Here is a 21,795-nt window from a genome sequence, read left to right on the forward strand (position 1 = left end):
AAAAAAGGAGGCAGATTTTCACCTGAGCCCGTGAGAATTACCATCTTCTATATAATAAAAGCCTAATCAACTGTTATGACGGAACTGCTGGAATAACCAGTCGCTACGATGCGCACTGACCACCAGGGGGCAGGCGCTCAACACAGGAGCTGCCCCCTGGTGGCCAGTGTGCTCCGACAGGGGGAGTGCCTCTCAGCCAGAAGCTGGGCTCACAGCTGGCGAGCACAGCTGCCATGGCGGGAGCCTCTCCTGACTCCACAGCAGCACTACCGAGCAGCAGCAGCAGGCGCAGTGGGCCTGAGTGCGAGCGGGGCGGCCCCTGGCCCTGATTCGGACTCCTCCCTGGCTGCCTGCTGCTGGGCGCACTACTACATCCCCCTGAAAGGTCATGGACTGTGAGAGGGATGTCCGACTGCCAGCTTAGGCCCGATCTCAGTGCCATTCTCTATAAAGGCAGTCAGTCTGAACAGGTCAGTGACTCAGGGAAGCACAGGGAACTCAGGGTGAGGCTGCCTCCGCACTTGACTCACTCACTTGTTGGTGTTTGCAGGACAGACTGTGGTGGCCCAGCCCGTGCACGTGCAGCAGCTGCTGAACTTCTAGCAACAGGCTGTGCGGCAGCAGAAGGACATCCAGCCACAAGCCGGCAGTCGGACATCCCCCAAGGGGTCCCGGACTACGAGAGGGTGCAGGCCGGGATGAGGGCCCCTCCACCCTCCAGCGCACGAATTTTGTGCACCAGGCCTCGAGTTTGTCTATATTTGTCTGCTGGGAATGCTAGAGAAGTACTCAAATGGACGTGTTGCAGGACCAGAAGAGATACCGAATTATTTATAAACAGTTCTTCAGAATAAAACACTTGGGATAAAATCTGTAGCTACCGAGCAGTATTTGCATTAGATACAATCATTTTTTAATATCCTCGAGTTCTCCCACAACAAGAGAGAAAGCAACTAGCACAGCAAAGCCAGAAACCCAAGGACAACATCCCCAGCCCAGCTAGGTGGTGGCAAAGCCCCATAAACACGCAAATGGGAGGAGCTGGTGGAGACAAAGTGCCAACAGCATCCATGTGGGAGGAAACAGAGAGGCAGGGGAGGGGGTGTGATGACTCAGAGACCAGAAAGACCCTGGAATTGCCCACAGCGCCACACAAGACGTGGGGGAGTCCCATGCAGGCAGAGCAGGCTACCGAGGGCCAGCAGAAGCAGAATGCTTGGCCCAGCTGGTGTGGCTCAGTGGTTGAGCATCGACCTGTGAACCAGGAGGTCACAGTTTAATTGCCGGTCAGGGCACATGGGCTGGGTTGTGGGCTGGATCCCCAATGTGGGGTGTGCAGGAGGCAGTGGATGGATGACTCTCATCATTGATGTTTCTAGCTCTCTCTTCCTCTCCTTCCTCTCTGAAATCAATACATTATATTTTTTACACATCAACAAAAGAGCTGACTTTAACAATTGTAAGTAAAATAAAATTATTGCACTCCTGAATCCAGTTAGAGGCCGAAGGACACAGAGAGAAATGATCCCAAATGATTTTCAAACAGTATTTTGAACATCATTGTAATATACGCCATAAAGACAGATAGAACTGTAATAAAAATGCTGTAAAATGTATTCTGTCATCGGATTATTTGTGATAGCGTTGTGATGCTGAGGCTAGTGTGTGTAGTGTGAGATACAGTTGAGAAATTATGATGGGGTCACTAAGATTTGGGATATATGTTTGAGTAAAAGGAAATAAAGATTTAAGATAGACGAGGCTACATAAAAATCTCGCTGTCCTGAATTTGAATCAGACATACTGGTATGAGCTCATGATGGATTTTATGTTTAAAAAATGTGTGTGAATGCCTTAGTTCTGTCCTTACCGATGAGCACGCTAGCATGCAGATTACTACCATTTCCCTCCAGAAGGAGTTACGGCTCCTTGGAGCAATGACTGGTTCCGGATGTGGAACAACAAATGCACAAGCCGAACCTTGAGTAGCTTAGCAGGAGGTCAGGACATGAACAGAGATTATTAGGGCAGGTCAAGAGGACTCAATAGCCCTCTGGAGTGGGTTCCCACTTACCAAAGACTCAACAAATTGAGCTTCAACAAGAATAATATCAATGGATTTACAAAATCCAATATACCTAAATCCAGCAGCTCAGAAAAAACAATCCTTAAAAAAACAGTAACACCCGCCCAGCCAGTGTGGCTCAGTGGTTGAGTGTCGACCTATATGAACCAGGAGGTCACGGTTTGATTCCCAGTCTGGGAACATGTCTGGCTGTGGGCTTGATCCCCAGTAGGGGGCGTGCAGGAGGCAGCCAATCGATTCTTTCTCATCATTGATGTTTCTCTTTCTCCCTCTTCCTTCCTCTCTGAAATCGATACAAATATATTTTTAAAAATAAAAATAAATGAAATTATTTCCAACTCCCCTCAGGCCTGACAAGCTCCGCCCACCTCCTTTGCAGTCCCACCAGCCAGTAAACTCACTGTTTGCTTGCGCCCATTGAATTACATTTCATTTCTGCCTGAAAGGCTCTTACTAATCACAGCTATGCGACTTTTAAGACATGCTATATATTTAAGGGCTCAGGGGAGGGACATGCTTTATGGAGAAAAGAAACAAGTTACAGTGGAAGGTTAATTTTAAGGGCCTCCCACGTGCTGTATTACTTTGTCAAATCATGGAAACCAGGACCTCACTGTGCTTAGGAAACATAATACATGCAGGAAATGAAAGGCTGAGAAATGTGCTTTTCTTTTTTAATCCTCACCCAAGGATATTTTTTCCATGGATCTTTAGAGAGAGAGTTGAGGGGGGGGCGGAGGGGGAGGAGAGAAACATCGATGTGAGAGAAACACACTGACTGGATGCTGGGAGCACGCAACCCTGCCCGGGTCCAGGGATTGAACCTGCAACCAAGGTACATGCCCTTGACTGGGAATTAAACCCACGACCCTTAGGTCCACCGGATGCTCTAACCATTGAGCAGGGTCAGCCAGGGCTGGGCCTGTGTTGTTTTTTTTATAAATTTGTACACTTTTGGAAGTTTTCTCCGAAGTTGGGATTTTCCATTATAAATCCCAAGAGAGGCATCTGTTGCTAATGTGTTTGGCTAGTCAATGTTGAAATTAGCAAGCTTCACGTTACCCAGATACCCTGAGGTGCTCCATCAGAAAGAACATTCCAAATATTATTTCCAGAATTCGGAGTGAGCTGATACTGCTCATTGGGCTCAATGAGTAACAGTGTGTTCCACCTCTCATACCCTTGATTTAACATTACATATCAATGCCAGCCCCCAGGGGGAGCGTTTCAGAGCAAGTGGTGAAAATATAGCTCTGACGGGCTTCCTGGAAGAATCCAAGAAAGCTCAAGCTACAGAGCAAGCTCATTTCAGAGCGTAGACTTTTGTGCATAAAAATATAGACGGAACAGCAGCAAGGAGCTAAAAGACAGCGAGGGATGTTTAACTGTGATAAGTTCTCACATAGAGGAAAAATAAGGACTCCTTTGTCTTCTGGGTCTTTTATTGTTTGACCTAGAAGCCGTAACGAAGTTCGCCTCAGTTGTTGAAGTTGGAAATATTCAGAATACAAAGAGGCAGAGCTGTTGGAATCAAAGTGAAATCTTATTTGGAATAATAATATGTTACAATTGCTTCTGTCTCCATGACAAGAGCTATAATTTCTTTTGTACTTTTCTGTCTAAACATATGCACTGCATAGAGGAAATGAATCTATATTTAATCTTTTAAGTGGTTACCAAATGGCTTATTAACTGATTTTTAGTGTTTACCTCGTGGTGCTAGATAACTTGGCACACTTAATAAACACTGATTTAAAATGAGCTGAATACTAAGAAGCAGAGATGTTGAAATATAAGTGTCATCTTGCCCTAGCTGGTTTGCTCAGTGGCTAGAGCATCAGCCCGCCTACTGAAGGGTCGCGGATTTGATTCGGGTCAAGGCCACACAGCTGGGTTGCAGGCTCGATCCCTGACCCTGGTAGGGGCCCATGCGGGAGGCAACCAATGGATGTGTCTCTCGCACATTGATGTTTCTCTCTGTCTCTTCCCCTCCCTTCCAATCTCTCTAAAAACCAATGGAAAAAATATCGTTGGGTGAGGATTCACAAACAAAACAAAACAAAACAAAACAAAGCATAATCTTATGTAGACCAAGACCAATCTGATAGACATGAGCTCATATGTGTGTATGTGGAATCAAAAAGCATCTCAGAGTGGAGAAATGGCACTAAAGAGAGCGCCCACTTTCCTTCCTTGTGCATTTTGTGAACATTAAAGAATAAGACTATTTCATGTGCCCGGCATTTGTACTCCGTGGCACTAGTTGCCAGAAAGAAGCCATTTCTTTGTATCTCTAAATGCAGCGCAGCCCGGAACTCTTGCCCAGTTTGCTGGTGGGAAACACGTTCCCAGCTGGGTCTGAAAAGGTTTCCCCTCTTGCCTCGGTCATGCCAGGGTCCCGGGGATGTCACACAGCTCTCACCGTTCCGGAAAGGCCGTGTGGTGGTCCGCAGGCTGTCGCGCTCAGTGCTGAAGGGTCTCTTAGCCATCAAGGGGTAGCATGTTGTAGGAGAATGGGTTGGCCTCCTGGCTTCATCAAGTATGGCTCAACTGACTTTGGGCAAGTGATGGAACTCACTAGTTTAGTCCAGAGCCTTGCATTTGTCTAATCCTGCTGCTTGTTCTATTTAATATATTTTTATTGATTTCAGAGAGGGAGAGAGAGCTAGAAACATCAATGATGACAGAGAATCTTGATAGGCTGCCTCCTGCACACCCCACACTGGGGACGGAGGCTGCAACCCGGGCATGTGCCCTGATGGGGAATCGAACCATGACCTCCTGGTTCAAGGGTTGATGCACAACCACTGAGCCACACCAGCAGGCAAGAATGGTCATTTAAACCACGTGCCAAACACCTCACGTTAAATCTGTGAGTGAAGTCTAAAGTGATGGGAAGAGGTTGAGAACTCTGAAGTTGGTGAGAGTGAAGAGAAGAGATAATATAGCGAATGATGAACATATGATGTGTCAAGGTTAAAGTCAACACGTATGCACATGCTTGAGATGAGCAATGGACCTGCTGCTGGCACAATGTGGAAAAAGTCATCAGCTCATTTACATTTGCTTAAAAAAGAATAAAGTAAAATAAAGGCAGGTAGTATTATATGCACTTTTAGGGCTCTTTCGGCAAACGTTGATTTCTTTACAATTCCATGCTCCACATGGCATTAGGCACGAAGACTAACATTATGATAAAACTAGAGGCCCAGTGCACGAATACGTGCATGGGTGGGGTCCCTCGGCCTGGCCAGTGATCGGGGCCAGCCGGCTTGGGGGAGGGACCTTGGGTGGTTGGCCGGCTGCAGGAGGTTGGCTTTGGGAGTGCATTGACCACCAGGGGGCAGCTCTTGCATTGAGCTTCTACCCCCTGGTGGTCAGTGCACGTCATAGCTACTGGCTGGCCAGCTGGTCGTAACAGTTGCTTAGGCTTTTATACATATGTAGATAGGACCTGTTCAGAGATCTTCCCAAGAGTTTGGCCAGGAAAGAAGGCACAGGTCACTGTGCTCTTTAATTCCACAAAGATATTTGGGGGTTTCCAATTGATTCTTGGTGGAGGGTCAGTTTCTGAAAAGACGGGGTCGTGCCTGCTGTTTCCCAGGCACCCAGCAGTGGGCGCTCTCCTGCCCCGAGATTCATTGCCTCTCTCCATCCCCATTCTGAGAGGAGGCAGCTGTACTCTGATTACTGAATATCCTCCCCAGCCTGTGCTTTTCAGCCTTTGTTCCGAGATCCTAGCGATTTCCCTCCTTTACAGCAGCCCTGTCCTGGGGCGCTGTGTGCCGTGTAGTTTGGCTGAAGGAACGGGCCCAAAACTCGACCTGCTCAAACAGAACAGTCATGGGGAATGGGGGCAGGAGGGGCACTTCAGTGAATACTGCAAAGTATCATCCTGCTCCTTCATGGAAAGACGTGGCGTAGAAATGAGAAAAAAATCAGAATTCAAATCCGACCTGTGCAATGCAGTGAGCTGTGTGGGAACTTAGACGAGGACTTAATGTATATAACCCTCAGTTTCTTGACCCATGAAATGAGGACCTACCTCATACAGTTGTAAGAAGCCGATAAACCCCCGTGAGTAAAGCTCTCAGCAGAGGAAGAGCACAGGAGAAGCTCTGAGTCAGTGGGAGCTACTGTTGTCTTTATCAAGGTCATGATCACCATCTTGGGAGATTGTGAGCAAGTTGCTGAAGTGTCAGGGTCTTGGTCTCCTAGTCTATACGTCACTAGGAATTTGCACTTCTTTTTTTTTTTGAGGTTTTTTTTAAAAATTTTTTGTTTATTGCTTAAAGTATTACAAAGAGTATTACATATGTCTCCTTCCCCCCACCCCAGACATTCCCCCGGCCTCCCCTACCCCCCAGTGTCTTGTGTCCATTGGTTATGCTTATATGCATGCATACAAGTCCTTCGGTTGATCTCTCACCCCCCTCCCCCTCCCGTCCCCCCACCCTCCCCAGCCTTCCCACTGTCTCTGTCTAAGGATCCATGAGCTGATGTACGCGAGAGCCCTTTGTGACTTGCAATCAGTTAGGTATTGTATCAGTTACTGCTCTTAAAGCCGCTAGCCATCATAATGAAGATAAGGCCAATATTATGAACTCTGGTCACCTAAACTCCCTTTTGAAAAGTGGATGGGAAAAAATAAGGAAATAAACAAGCAAACACAGACTTTTGTGGTGGTGTCCCTGACCCTCCCTACTGACCCCCAAAGTTAGTAACTCCCATATCTTGACCCGCTGAAATGGATACTCATCTTCATTATAATTTGTACCACGTCCTGTTATTGTTATGTATGAATTTCTTTCTTTGTCACAAGTCCGTTTCAGAGAGAGGAAGGAAGAGAGAGATAGAAACATCCATGATGAGAGAGAATCATTGATCGGCTGCCTCCTGCACGCCCCCTACTGGGGACAAAGCCTGCAACCCAGGCATGTGCCCTTGACAGGAATTGAACTCAGGACCCTTCAGTCCGCAGGCCAATGCTGTATCCACTGAGCCAAACCGCTGGGCCCCATGTGTTTCTTAATGACAGGGACCAGGGTTAGGATAATACCAGCTGCTATAAGGAACTCAAAGCTACTCAAAGGTTCAGTCACGACAGGAGCTTGTCTATCATGCAAAGTCCATGATGGGTGCTCCTAACTGGGGGGCAGCTCTCTGCCAGGGCCTCCTCTAGGGATTCAACCCAGACCCTCCCTGCAGGGCGGCTCTGCCTCTTACTCACATAGCTTCCTGCTTGTCCCTGTCACACAGCAGAAAGGGGGGTGGGGGGGAATGGAAAGGCACGTGGGGCTTGGCACTTCCGGTCCACCTTCCTTTGGCAAGAAGCCAGTCCCATGGATGAAGCTCCTCATACCGGAAGCTAAAGGGAGTCCAGCTATGCCCTAGGCCAGCTGTGCAGCCAGTCTCTGATCCCCCAGGGAATTAGCCCTGGAGATGATCTTATGCCCCAGCACAGCTCAGAAAGGTCAAGTGCACCCAAGAGGACAGGGAAGTGGGTAAGGGCAGTTGACAGTGGTGAACAAGGAATGACACGAAGATATCTAGTGAATCCTAGCGAAATGGATGATGGGGCCAAAGAGCAGGTGTAATGCACCTCTCCCAACACTTCCTCCCGTGAAACAAACACCCCTAAATGTAGTCAGGACCGTGCAGCGTGGGATAAGCTGACCGTATTCTAGGATGGATATGGATTATGATAGTTAATAGGGAGATAACGATACAGTCCTTGCACATGTGAGTGTGTGACCTGAGACCCTTGCCTGCTCCCCCCTACCGCCCCCCAGGGTGTTGTTTGGAAAGTAAGCTCAGCCTTTGAGCTCCGAGTCCCTTCTACTCAAGTCTCTAAGGAAGTAAGGCTTATACTTTGTTATTATTTCTTTTCTTTTCTTTTTCTTTTTCTTTTTTTTTAGGGCTTATTCTTTCATACTCAGCATGCTCTGACGACTCAAAAAGATTAGTTTTTGTTCTTTTCAGCTCCTGTAAGAAATTTATAAATTCGTACTTCTAAAAGATTAATAGTTAAGGGCAATAATTATCTTTTTCTATTTCTTTCTTTTATTTATAGATTTTAGAGAGAAAGGAAAGGAGAGAGAGAGAAAGAAAAAGAAAGAGAGAGAGAGAGAGAGATCAATTTGTTATTCTACTTTTTTATGTATTCGTTGGTTGATTCTTGTATGTACCCTGACCGGGGATCGAACCTGCAACCTTGGTATATCGGGACAATCCTCTAACCAACTGAGCTACCTGGCCAGGGCCCAATTTTTTTCTTAAAGAAGATGCTAAGACATTCAGTAATGTCAGCCATATGAGATCATTGAAAACCTGCCCTAGTTTAAAACCTTTTATGGTTCTTCAATCGTCGACATTCAAGTTCCACACACGAGTTGCATAAACGCATGTTCAGTAATGGAGAGACTGAATGGAAGAGTGAGAGATGGTCATTAACAAAATCCAGGGGACACTGAAATAATCTAAGTCAAGCCATTTTTCTTATTCCTTTTCATCGTTCTATGCCAGTAGAACCTTTATGAACAATGGATCAAATCCCCTTTTCTCCTTCATCCTCATTAGAATGTTCTCCAACACATTCTATTTTCTAGAACCATCGCCCCCTCCCTCCCCAGGCTCTTTAATCTGCGATTGTCAGAAAGCGTGTACACTACTCATCATGCATATTTCATGTGCCGGATGCTCAGATGTTCTTTGTTATTGTACTAAGCAGCACCGCCATGCATCTCAGCGCAGCCGGAATTAGACAGAGAGGTGACCTTCCTAATATACTCTTGCAGACACAATAGCTCAGGAATATAATCTGACTTGACTTTCTATTATAATTCTGACGAGGAGCGGCTGATAGATACACATGCTGAGATCTCATTTTTAAACGGGTCCCTTCTATATGGTTTACTTTGTAATTGTTGAACTTGCCAGTCAGCCACTGATTGCCACACGCAGGTAGTCCTGAGTTTTAGCGCCCACTCTCCATAATTCCATTTTTTGAAGATATATTTTTATTGATTTCAGAGAGGAAGGGAGAGGAAAAGAGAGATAGAAACATCAATGATGAAAGAGAATCATGGATCAGCTGCCTTGTGCACGCCTCCTACTGGGGATTAAGCCCACAAGCCGGGCATGTGCCCTTGGCCGGAATCAAGCCCGGGACCCTTCAGTCCGCAGGCTGACGCTTTATCCACTGAGCCAAACGAGCTAGGGCTGGATATGCCAATTTTTGAAGAGAGAACTTTACAGTGTTATTCAAATGATGAGTATTTTTTCTGAAATTCCTTAGGGGCTAAGAAAATGGGATATTTATCTTGTGTAAGATGGAGACATTAAAACACTTATCGGCCGAGGAGCCCATTAAAAGACATTATTTTAGAAGAGCAAAATTTCTAGCTTAGTACAAACACGGCCTTGAGAAGGGACAGAGTTTTAAGTACCTGAAGTATTTCATGCTGTTTCAAAAGCATGCCTGCTTTCCGTTCAATCCATTTTAAAATACCACAGGCTCTATATCAAGTATGTGGGAATCTTGCCCTCATCACAACCCCATTTTGAGAGAAATCAACTGTGCATTTTATTTGGGGTTTCAGTCCCAATTTGGCTTAATCAAAGAGAATGCAATCAGACCAGCCAGTGTTGCTCAGTGGTTGAGCATTGACGTATGAACCAGGAGGTCGTGGTTCGATTCCTGGTTAGGGCACATGCCTGGGTTATGGGCTTGATCCCCAGTGTGTATCGGGCAGGAGGGCGCGGGGGGGCGGGGAGGAGTGTACAGGAGGCAACTGATCAATGATTCTCTCTCATCACTGCTGTTTTAATCTCTCTCCCTCTCCCTTCCTCACTGAAATCAATAAAAATATATTTCTAAAAAAAATGCAAACAGTTACCTTAATATGTCCTAAAGTAGAGCTTGGCCGACTTTTTCTCTAAAGGGCCAGATAGTAACTATTTCAGTCTTCGTGCCCACAGGTCTGTCACTAGTACTCAACTCTGATATGGTAGAGACAGCATCGAATCAAACTCTATTTATGGACTCTGAATTGGAATTTCATAGGATTTTTTGTTGTTGTTGTTAATGTTTACCCAAGGATATTTTTCCATTAATTTATTGTGATTTTTTTTTTTAAGAAAAAGTGGAAGGGAGGGGGAGAGACAGAGAGAGAGAAACATGGGTGTGAGAGAGACACATTGATGGGTTGCATCGCACGTGCGCCCTGACCAGACTGGGGATCGAGCCTGCAATCTAGGTACATGCCCTTGACTCACAGGGTTTTCACGTGTCACAAAATAGTCTTCTTTTATTTTCCCCAGCCCTTCGAAATGGCAAGAAGCATTCTGAGCTCATGGGCTGTGCAAAGCCAGGTGGCAGGCGGGATGGACTGCTAGCTGTCATTCACGACCCCACGTTTCATTGGTTCACTTATTTTAACAAATATTCACTGCGCTCCACTACATATAAGGTCCTATGAAGACTTCTCTTTAAAAAGATGCCATTTTCTTCCATAATGCAGCAAACCAGAAAGAAAACAATCTTTCTACCCGGCTGGTGTGGCTCAGTGGTTGAGCATCGACCCATGAACCAGAAGGTCACAGTTCAATTCCCGGTCAGGGCACAAGCCTGGGTTGCGGGCTCCATCCCCAGTAGAGGGCGTGCAGGAGGCAGCTGATTGCTGATTCTCATCACTGATGTTTCTATCTCTCTCTCCCTCTCCCTTCCTCTCTCCCTCTATAACAAAAAACAACAACATAATTTTTATTTTAAGAAATCTTTCTAAAGGCCCCCTGGAAGGCCCGCTGGGAAGTGATGACATTTCAGATCGCTTTTACTCTGTCTCTGTCCTGCAGCAGGCGATGCAGTCACAGCAGACACAAACACAGATATTTCATTCCTTCTATCCTCCCGGAGGCACAGACATCAAGAGGGCTGATCACAGAGGCGTGTGCCCAGGGGGAACACGGTGGCTGTGTGACCTGCCATCAGGCCCAGGCATGGCGCTCCAGGATGCCAGCCAGCCCCCCGGCCCGGGGCTGAGCCTGCCTGGATGAGCTATGTCCCTGCTCACAGCCATGCGCGTCTCAGGAGGGAAGTGGTTCCACATACTAACAGTGCGCCTCCCACCAGGCAGGAAAAGGCAGAGCTGCTCCCGATGCCTGTATTCCGGGGCCACAGGAAGGTTGGAGCTAGACTTCGCTCCCAAAGCGGGGGCACCCTGTGCCCTCCCCCCTGTGCCAACACCCTTGGCGATCAGATGCCCGGGGAGGACAGGCATGGCTTTCCAGCCAGCCGCGCAGGCTCCCTTGCTACGCCTGGACGCACGTAGGGCGACTCAGTATCTTAGGACTGAGGGTTTCCCAGGTTGCAGGCCTTTCCATGCTGAAACCGGGAAGGTTGGTCATCCTACAAGTCAGCTTCCTCTGTCTATTGCTCTATCTTCTTTTTCTTAAAATATATTTTATTGATTGTTTGCAGAGAGGAATGAAGAGGGACAGAGAGTGAGAAACATCGACGAGAGAGAAACATCCATCAGCTGCCTCCTGCACACCCCCCACTGGGGATGTGCCCGCAACCAAGATACATGCCCTTGACTGGAATCGAACCTGGGACCCTTGAGTCCTCAGGCCGACGCTCTATTCACTGAGCCAAACCCGTTAGGGCCTATTTCTCTATCTTCTTATCCTGCCCCTGGTTCTTCCCAGGATGCGGGACCAGCCAGCGCTGCTCTGTGAAGCGGAGGCCAAACAGGCTGGGGAGAGGGACCACGTCCGAAAAACCCCGGATGCTCCTCTCAGTGCCTGGCCCCGAGCACAGATGGGCTTTTGGTGATAAGAGCGCAGAAGTGGTAGGAGATGCCGTTCTCGGGTTAAAGGGTCCTGATGATTGATTGCATCCCTAATAGGACAGGCACAGCTTCCCTGGCAAAATGTCGAAAGACCCCTTTTGCCCCAAATGCACTGACCAGTGCGACTCCAGTAGGTCCCCAAAGAGATGCTAGGCCAGTGGTTCTCAACCTTCTGGCCCTTTAAATCCAGTTCCTCATGTTGTGACCCAACCATCACATGATTTTCGTTGCTACTTCCTAACTGTCATGTTGCTCCTGTGATGAATCGTCATGTAAAATATCTGATCTGCAGGATGGTTTTAGGCGACCCCTGCGAAAGGGTCGTTCGACCACCAAAGGGGTCGCGACCCACAGGTTGAGAACCGCTGTGCGAGGCTAACACTTTAACCTGGTGCCCATTAAGAATATCACATAACAAGTTATTTACACCTGCGATCAAATGAAACCAATCAATCCAACACATTTTAAACTGTCTTAGCTTTGGCCCCATCATCACTTTGCCTTTGGCCGATGACTTTAAAATTCAGTAATGAATTCCTCAGTCATGTTTGAAACATCAGGGAACTATACACTTTCGTTTCCGTGGGATTCCGTATGTAAATGACTCATCCCTTAAACTGAATGCAGGCATGGCATGTTGACCTCCTTGGTTATGGACTGTCCATGTGTTAGCAATTTTGGAAGGAAAAACACATGGGTAGGGTAAGAGAGATGGGAGTCAAAACCATTTTGAGCTGAAGTGCATGCATTCTGAATGTTAATGCAACACGGGGTGAGCGAAGGGGTGTTCTGTGTTTATGGAGCACGTGTCTTTTCATGTTAGAGTTCAGCGTCACCGGCATTTTCCAGGTGAATGTGTGTGTGTGTGTGGGGGGGGCGGTTCCGCCCTAACGGGCCCGGGCAGCACATCCTCTGCCCGGTGAGGCCTCAGCTGTGCAGCTGCCTTCTCAGCGGGACCCCGCACAGGAGCCTGTCACCCACCTGACCAGATCGATGACCCGCTCCCTCGGCGCAGCGCTGACTGACTCATCATTAATCATTACGATCTGATCTCCCGGGATCAGCTTGCCTTCCGAGGGGCCACCTGGAGACAAATGAGAGTGAAGCGCGGGTGAGAAGACCGTGGTTAATCGACCCAGTGTAGCCTCCTCTTCTCATCGTGGTTCACGAAGAGCAGAGGATGCCACCTGGGGCTCTGCTTCTGTCCTCAACCCTGGCTGCACGTTAGAAGGAACTGGGCTCTCTGGACCAGCCCGAGGCCTGGGTGCAATGAAAACAGAACCTTTTCCCCGCCAGTGTGGCTCAGTGGTTGAGCACCGACCCTTGAACCAGGACAGCCGTGGGCAAACTACGGCCCGCGGGCCGGATCTGGCCCGTTTGAAATGAATAAAACTATTGAAAAAAAAAGACTGTACCCTTTTATGTAATGATGTTTACTTTGAATTTATATTAGTTCACACAAACACTCCATCCATGCTTTTGTTCCGGCCCTCCGGTCCAGTTTAAGAACCCACTGTGGCCCTCGAGTCAAAAAGTTTGCCCATCCCTGAACCAGGAGGTCAGTGGCTCAATTCCAGGTCAGGGCACATGCCTGGGTTGCAGGCTCCATCCCCAGTAGGGGGCATGCAGGAGGCAGCCGATCCATGGTTCTCTCTCATCATTGATATCTCTCTCTCTCCCCCCCTCTGAAATCAATAAACAATATATTTTTTAAAACCATCATCAAATTCATTAAAAACAAAACACAAATGATGATCTTGTACTTGACTGCATAACTGAACACGTGACACCCAGAACATGGAACTCAAAGCGATTCAGTTGTTGTCCACCCAGCCAGCCACCTGGCACAGGTGGCACTGAAGTGGGGGCATAAACTCTCTCCTTCCTGGGAGTAAGAGAGAGGAAACAACCAGAACACGTCCCCACATTGTCAGGGACAATAGTCATTTCAAGCTGTGGAGCTGACAGTCAGCGCCCACACAGGGAATTCTGACAATCACACGGGAGACGTTTTCTTGCTGCTGGACAATATGCAGGCAATCACTCCAATTCAGTCAAACGAATGGTTAAAACATTCAAAATGTTGGTCAAATCCAGACACATTTTCAGGATAATTGTTTGAATCATAGATGCTAACTACTCTGATGCCAGAAGCACTCGCAGATGAATACGACATGCTCTTCCATTTGACCTATGCTTTTTAATCAGATGGAAATATTATTGTTTAATCAAGTGACTTGAATCAAAAATTCTGGCGGGAGCAACATAGAGTTCCTTCCAAGATAGGAAGTAGTGGCATACATCAGCGATTTGTCACCGGCCCTCTAGTCTGAAGGCCGCGCTGTCTGGCATAGACAATCTGGTCACGCCACTGAAATCACCGGGGACTTCAGCAGAGTCAGTTTTATGAGAGACACAGTTGATTTGACCAGCATTTTCACTCGTAAAAATGACTGGAGACAGTACTCTTTGACCCGTGTTTTCACTTTGTTCTACTCCTCTCAAAATTGTCTAGCTGGAGGTGTTAGCGTCTGCAGCTAAGGAGCGCTGGGGCAAGGAAGGGTTGAAGGAACAGTGAGGTAATGCAAGAAATTGAAAAGCTTGAAATCTTGAGGCAGCTCCCGGGAGAACCTGACAACCGAGATGTCAAAATAGCCCACTATCCCAAAACAGCCTGCCAATGTGATCGCACCTAGGAGAAAATATGGGTATCTACACACATATAATACTACACATATGTACATGATTCATAATATAGGTGTGTGTACGCACACAACTGTCTTCCATACTCATGCTCTGTGTGTACATGGATCATGCTCAACCCAAAGTAGGAGGCGCTCAGATTTGTTTTTTGCATGTTTTCTTCTATACTATCTACTACATTGTATTGTTATAAACCATATGTGTTGTTTTTATCATAAAAAACAACAAATCTTTTTTATTTTGAGGATAATATTCTCAGCTGCGTCCAGCTCAGCCACCCCACACAGACAACTAAAGTACAATCCACAGCTAATGAAATCGAAAGCTGGGCAGAAGAAGTCCGAAGTGGCGAGGCAGTGGTAGGAGGGAAAAGGAAACTTATTCTTCTCTGTGGGAGTCGAAAGTGGTTGACTTTTTTGGGGTGCTTGTCCTGGGGCATATTATGTCCAACTAGAGGCCCGGTGCATGAAATTCATTCACAGGTAGGGTCCCTAGGCCTGGCCGGAGATCAGGGCCTATCTGCAGGGTGATGGCACCTGCCTTGGCTGGCCAGGCACTGCTGATTGCCAGCCCCGCCCTCTGCCACCGCTGCTGGGCTGGGGGCAGCTCCTGCCTTGAGCGTCTGCCCCCTGGTGGTCAGTGCGCATCATAGCAACCTGTTGTTCTGCTGTTCGGTCGATTTGCATATTAGGGTTTTCTTATATAGGATAATAAAATATAAAAATTTAAGTCAAAAAAATGTATACTAGCTCACTAGTTGCTTTCATTTCCCTAAACTGACAGGCTCAGCTGGTCAAATATTGTAGAGTTTAAAATAATAATGATCATTATGGAATAAACATATACCTGGCCCTCTTCTAATGCATTTCTTTCTCTCCCTGGCCCAGTAAGGCAGATACTATTATGATGCTCATTCTCCAAATGATGTAGAAGAGTTACATTAAACTGAAAGGCAGGGAAGTAAACATAGAAGCTAAAAAATCTAATAAGGGGGCAGAGGCAGGGTTCAAAGCCATCAGACCCAGGCAGTCTGATGCTACAGCCTGTGCGCTTCACTACTGAACCCTGTTACTTATTTGCAAAATCCCAGAAGCAGCAAGTTTCCTTTGGTCTGAAGATAAATCCATCAGAGCCCGTTGAAGTAAGTACATAAATGTGTATAATAAATCATTACTAAAAAGAGCAGTTTCTAAAAGGGAAAAGACAGCCCATTGCATCTTTATATTCAACTGTGTTGATAGTGGAACATCCGGATAGTCCAAAGAGAATGTCTAAGCGAAGTCCTCCTCATTGGAGGAGACCAATGAGGCGAGCAGATTGTAGAATTTAAGAGATTTGCCACACACTCTATGGGCCAGTGTTCACTGTATGACCCACCGCCCCCCAATCTCAGTAGAGTGTCCAATAATCATTCCGTTGTGGGTCTTCAGGGTGGCCGCAGATGGGCTGCTCCAGGCCAGCCACAGTGGGCCTTTCTGTGTCGCACTGCAGACCAGGGAGTACTTAGCTCTAGGCTGTAGGCTGGCTGCCCCCCGAGTTCATTCTGGGGCTGAGGCTGAAGGGGGAGCAGCCCCTTGAGGGACATTCCTATGGCCATGCAGGAACCACAGAAACAAGCTCAAGTGTATTTCCAACCTTGGCTTATGGCATCCTTGCTAATATGCCATTGGCCAAAGTCAGTCACCTGGTCTCACTTAACAGCAATGGTGTCAGGTACTATCTTCTGCCCCTAGTGGGAAGGGAGGGGAATGCATCTGTGTCAAAGAATCCAACATCAGTGAGTAAACCCTACAGTAACTTCAACGCCGCTGCCTGCTTTTGTCACGGAGTTTGGCATGAGCTTCCAGAAATGCAGTAGGCGCCCGCCTCTGGCTATTCCTCTTCACCCACTCAGCAGTGGGTCGTTTCCATGGTACAAACGATGGATCAGTGTTTTCCTAAACGGAGCCATCGAATGGGTTTAGCAGTCTAAACCTTGTTTCCATCGCCATTCCTGTCCCTCTGGTGGTCTGACTCTGTCCACGTGCTGGGAAAATTCACTAGCCCCCCAGCCTGGAATGGACATTAAACTAGCTGTCACAGCCTGCAAGGAGACTCGGGAAAATAAACAGTAGGCATCCCTGCAGCGGTATGACGGGCAGTCCCAGGAGGCCGAGGGCTGGGGGGGCGGGCGGGGAGGGGGGCGCTTACCTGGTGTCACTGAGCGAACGACCACTGGCTTTTCACTCCCTGCCACGAAGCCGAATCCCAGGACGGGGTCCCTCCGCATCTCCACCTTCCGCGGGGCCGGGGGGATGATCTGGCAGCTGTCCAACCGGGGGTCATCAAATGGGATTGCCTGTGTCATGTGACTGTGGGAGAAACACACACAAGAGAGACGAGGCATCAGTGTCTGTGGGCTGTGGCCCGGTGATTTCAGCCTCTGCCTATTCACAACCTCCTACTCTGCTTGGTAGAGGAGCGGGAGAGAGAGACATCCATGTGAGAGAGAAACAAGGATCCGTGTCTCCCATTCGAGCCCTGGCCAGGAATCGAACCTGCAACCTTTCGGTGGGTGTTTCTCTGGCTCTTAAGGAAGTCTTCACTCAGGCGCATTATCCAAGGCAGCCTTATTTGAGGGTAGAGCTCTTAGTTAGAATTCTAGAAATCTGCTTAAAGCAATGGAAGCCAAGATTACATTGATTATTTCAGCGACACAGACTTAACTCACTATTTTCTCTCTCTAATCTTCTCAGTAAGGAAAAGCACATCATTTCGAAGGAAATACCTGGAAAGAGGCTACTCTATCTGCCATCTGGATGACATATCGTTCAGATGCAATGAAGAAAGACGGAGAAGGAGGGTTCTGCTGTCCTTGTGTGTAATTAATAAGAGTTAAGGAAAATCAATGGCAACCCTCCAGGGTCTGGCCTTTAGACACATCTCTCTGACTAGGGCAATCAAGTTCAAAATCCCTTTGAGAAGGAAACGTCTTTTCCACTTAGCAGCTTTGATCTGGAACGTTGGGGAACAGAGAGTGTTTGCTGAGATCTGACACGAGGGCCGCGTGCTGACGCTCATCTGTCACCCTAGTTCATCTTCCGAAAATCCCCTTCTAGGGGGCCCACTGACCCCACCCACCTCCTGTCCGCAAATGACAAGAGGAAGAATAACCGGCCAAGTTCACTCTTCTCAGGTGTGAGCCAGGTGCAATTCCCACCACATCTTCTCATTCTAAGCCAGCGGCTCTCAACCTTCTGGCCCTTTAAATACATACAGTTTCTCATGTTGTGACCCAACCATACAATTATTTTCGTTGCTACTTCATCACTGTCATGTTGCTACCGTTATGAATCGTCATGTAAATATCTGATCTGCAGGATGGTCTTAGGCGCCCCCTGTGAAAGGGTCGTTCGACCGCCAAAGGGATCGCGACCACAGGTTGAGAACTGATGTTCTAAGCGTTAAGTACTCGACCAGCTAGGTAATTTGCAAGAACAGCGCAAAATGAAACCGTGGGGCCCCTTGAGTGCTACCCCCAACCATTCTAGAAACAGCCAGGCTCACAGGGGAGGGGCTGTCTTAGGTGACATAGCAGGTGCTGGTCTGGGCCCAGAGAGGAGACATGGCTACCTTGGCGGAACACGTGCTTGGCAGGAGGGGGCCTGGGCAGACCTCAGGGGGGCAGGTCACGTGGAGAAGCATGGTCCTCCAGCCCAGCCAGTGTGGCTCCGTGGTTGAGCGTGGACCTATGAACCAGGAGGTCACGGTTCGATTCCCAGTCAGGGCACATGCCCAGGTTGTGGGCTTGATCCCCAGTGTGGGGCGTGCAGGAGGCAGTCGATCAATGATTCTCTCTCATCATTGATGTTTCTATCTCTCCCTCTCTCTCCCCCTTCCTCTCTGAAATCAACAACATATAATTATATATATATTAAATGTAATTATATAAAATAAATATATTTATTATTATATAATTATAACTTATTATAATTATGTAATATAATTATATAAGTCTCTCTCTCTCCCTTCCTCTCTGAAATCAATAACATATAATTATATATTAAATGTAATTATATAATAATAAACATATTTATTATTATATAATTATATATTATTATAATTATATAATATAATTATATAATAATTCTCTCTCTCTCTATACATATATATATATCAAAGAAGTATGGTAGTCTGAAGGACAGAACTCAAGACCCTGATTTAACCAGCAAAACCCATCCAAGAGTGAACCCCGGTGTCCAGGGTGGGAGCCTCAGACAGGGCTCCAGGCAGGGAGGGGCTGAGATAGAGGAAACACGTGGGGAAGTCAGGGCTGAGAACCAGGACAGCGAGAGGACCTCTGATGTCCCTACAGCAGCCCGATGGGCGGGAACTTGACCTCTGACATCGCCCCCTGACATTGATCCCTCTCAGGCCTGAAACAGGCAGGGCTGCGTGTGCCTGGGGGAGAATGGGGCCCCCTTGGGGTGGAAGCCCTCATTCCATTCTCTTGCCTCCTCTGTAAGAGGTCCAGCTCGGAGCCACCTTGGGAACTGAGTCTCTCCTTTTATCCCGGATGGAACAAAGGAAAAAAGGGAGGGGAGAGCCCCATTTTTGGAGCCTGGCCCCGAGCTCTGAGTTCGCACCATAGTCCATAGAACACATGCTCTACATGAGCACAGAGGTGAAGTGATTCGCTAATGGTCACATGTTGAAGAACAGAGCACGGAGCCCTGGTGGGCGGAACTGTCAATGCCAAGAGTAGAGAGGGCCTGGGGCGACGGCTCTGCTGCCATGGCCAGTCCTGTGAAAAGCTTCCAAGCTTTTCCGAAGTTGCCAGGCTTGGCTGCACATTACACTCACCCAGGAAGCGTTACAAAGTCCTAACGCCCAAGTTTCACCGCAGACCAACCACATCAGCATAGCTGAGGGCGGCAGCCAGGATCCATTCTTATATAGCTTTCTTTTTATTGTTATTTTTAAAATATATTTTTATTGACTTCAGAGAGGAAGGGAGAGGGAGAGATAGAAACCTCAATGGTGAGAGAGAATCATGGATCCGCTGCCTCCTGCACACCCCCTATTGGGGATGGAGCCCACAACCTGGGCCTGTGCCCTGACCGGGAATTGAACCGTGACCTCCTGGTCCATAGGTTGATGCTCAACCACTGAGCAACACCGGCCGGGCCAGGATCAATTTTTAAGAAGATTCCCCAGGTGATTCCAAAGTGGAGCAAGGTTTGGGGACCATTCTCCTGCCCAGGGAAGGCTGGGGTCCAGTCCCCCCTCTAGATTTTAAGAGGACACAAGCGATGAGCTCCTCTAGCATCTATCGGAGAGGTAAGTGAAAATACTGGAAGCATCTGTAGCTTCATTACCCTCTTGCCACTGCATGCTAGTCTGCAGTTTTTAATTCCCCATTCATAAACTCTCTATTACATCATTATTTTAGTAATACCCGGCACTTATTAAATACTAATTTCATGCTATGCATTTTACGAAATGCTTTCCATAGGTTAGCTCATTTAATTCTCCAAAACAACTTCATAATGCGCTCATTTCATTAACACCTATTTCTTGCACGCCCACTGGATTCTCAGCTCGGGGGATACACTAGGAATGCAAACAGAAATAATTTGTTCACTCCAGTGTTCCGACGCAGAGACTAAACTAATAAAGGAGCAGGATGTATGGCCTATCAGATCATTATCAACACGAAGGAGAAAAATAATGGGGGAGGAAGCGTAGAGAGCTGCTTGGGGAGGGGGAGGGGGGGGAGGTACCGCAGTGTGATACCAGGGGTCAGGGAAATGCCTGAGGAGGAGTCTTTCCGGCAGTGGGACCCCCAAGTGCAAAGGTCTGGAGGGGTCCCAGGCCTGGAATGAGCATTCGTAAGGGACAGCCCTGAGGCCAGTGACGGGGGAGGCTGGAGGCAGTGAGGGGGGATGGGTAAAGAAGTGTTGGGGGGAGCCCGGCCAGTGTGGCTCAGTGGTTGAGCATCGACCTATGAACCAGGAGGTCACGGTTCAATTCCTGGTCTGGGCACATGCCCGGATTGCTAGCTCGATCCTTAGTAGGTGGCATGCAGGAGGCAGCCAATCAATGATTCTCTCTCATCATTGATGTTTCGTTCTCCCTCTCCCTCTCCCTTCCTCTCTGAAATCAATACAAAAAAAAAGGAAGTGCTGGGGGAAGATCAAAGGTCACACAAGCTCTGGGAAGGACTCAGTGTATTGCTGTGAGTGAAGTAGAAGCCAATGGAAGGTTCTGTGTGAAGAACACAATAGCTGCTGTACTGAGAACAGACAGGAGGGGGCGCTGGTGGGCGCAGGGAGAGCACTGCAGGACCCACTACATCAGTCCTAAGGGAATAAATATCACGCTGGCTTGGACCAGGGTGAGGGTGGCAGAGATGGCAAGGAGTTGTTGGGTTTTTCATGTAGAGGCCATTGTGACAGAGCAAAGGGGGGGATTTCTATTCTGGAACCTTCTTCCTGCGCACACAGGGCGTCCGGTAAGGATCAGTCTGTGAGCACGTTGCCTAATGCAAGTCCTATGTGCTGATGTATCCAAATTACAGGAGACATTTCTCTCCAAGGAGCTAATACTTCCGCGTTTGCACAGAAAACATAGACATGCTTGGGTCTAGGGCCCAGTGGTCGCAAATTGCGGCTCGGCAAACCTCGCCTCGCGAGCCACATGCGGCTCTTTGGCCCCTTGAGTGTGGCTCTTCCACAAAATACCGACTTCTGCGCATGGGCCACGAAGTTTCAATCGCACTCTATATGTGTGCCCGCACGTGGTATTTTGTGGAAGAGCCACACTCAATGTGCCAAAGAGCCACATGTGGCTCGTGAACCGCAGTTTGCCAACCACGGGTCTAGGCAAACCTGAAGTCCGAGATGCTAGTTCAGAGTGAGACTTGGGAGCCAGACTCCCTGGATTTGGAGCTGTGCTCCACCACCTCCTAGCCCTCGACCTGTACAAAGTACTACATCACTCGGTGCCTCAGTTTCCACATCTGGAAAATGGTGACAATCATAGTAACAATCGCATAAGAAGGTCGTGAAATTAGATGAATGAATAAATGCAAAGCACTCAGCAAAATGTCTGGCTCACAGGAAGCAAAAAGCACTAGCTGTTCTTTTCATCTCTCGAGGTCCATGAATAACAAGG

The 21,795-nt window shown here is 47.8% G+C and overlaps 1 protein-coding gene across 2 annotated transcripts in view; it reads right to left on the bottom strand.

The window, feature by feature from the left end:
- FRMPD4 (FERM and PDZ domain containing 4) overlaps positions 1-21,795 on the bottom strand; it is a 494,176-nt gene that overhangs the window by 93,579 nt on the left and 378,802 nt on the right. For both annotated transcript variants that reach the window (XM_036306035.1, XM_036306034.1), the window contains exons 3-4: positions 16,831-16,991; positions 12,919-13,021 (exon numbers count right to left, since the gene is read on the bottom strand). In XM_036306035.1, coding sequence (XP_036161928.1) covers positions 12,919-13,021; positions 16,831-16,991 — 264 coding nt within the window. The remainder of the gene's footprint in view (positions 1-12,918; positions 13,022-16,830; positions 16,992-21,795) is intronic.

The sequence above is a fragment of the Myotis myotis genome, unplaced genomic scaffold (assembly GCF_014108235.1).
Source record: "Myotis myotis isolate mMyoMyo1 unplaced genomic scaffold, mMyoMyo1.p scaffold_m19_p_4, whole genome shotgun sequence".
NCBI lineage: Eukaryota > Metazoa > Chordata > Mammalia > Chiroptera > Vespertilionidae > Myotis > Myotis myotis.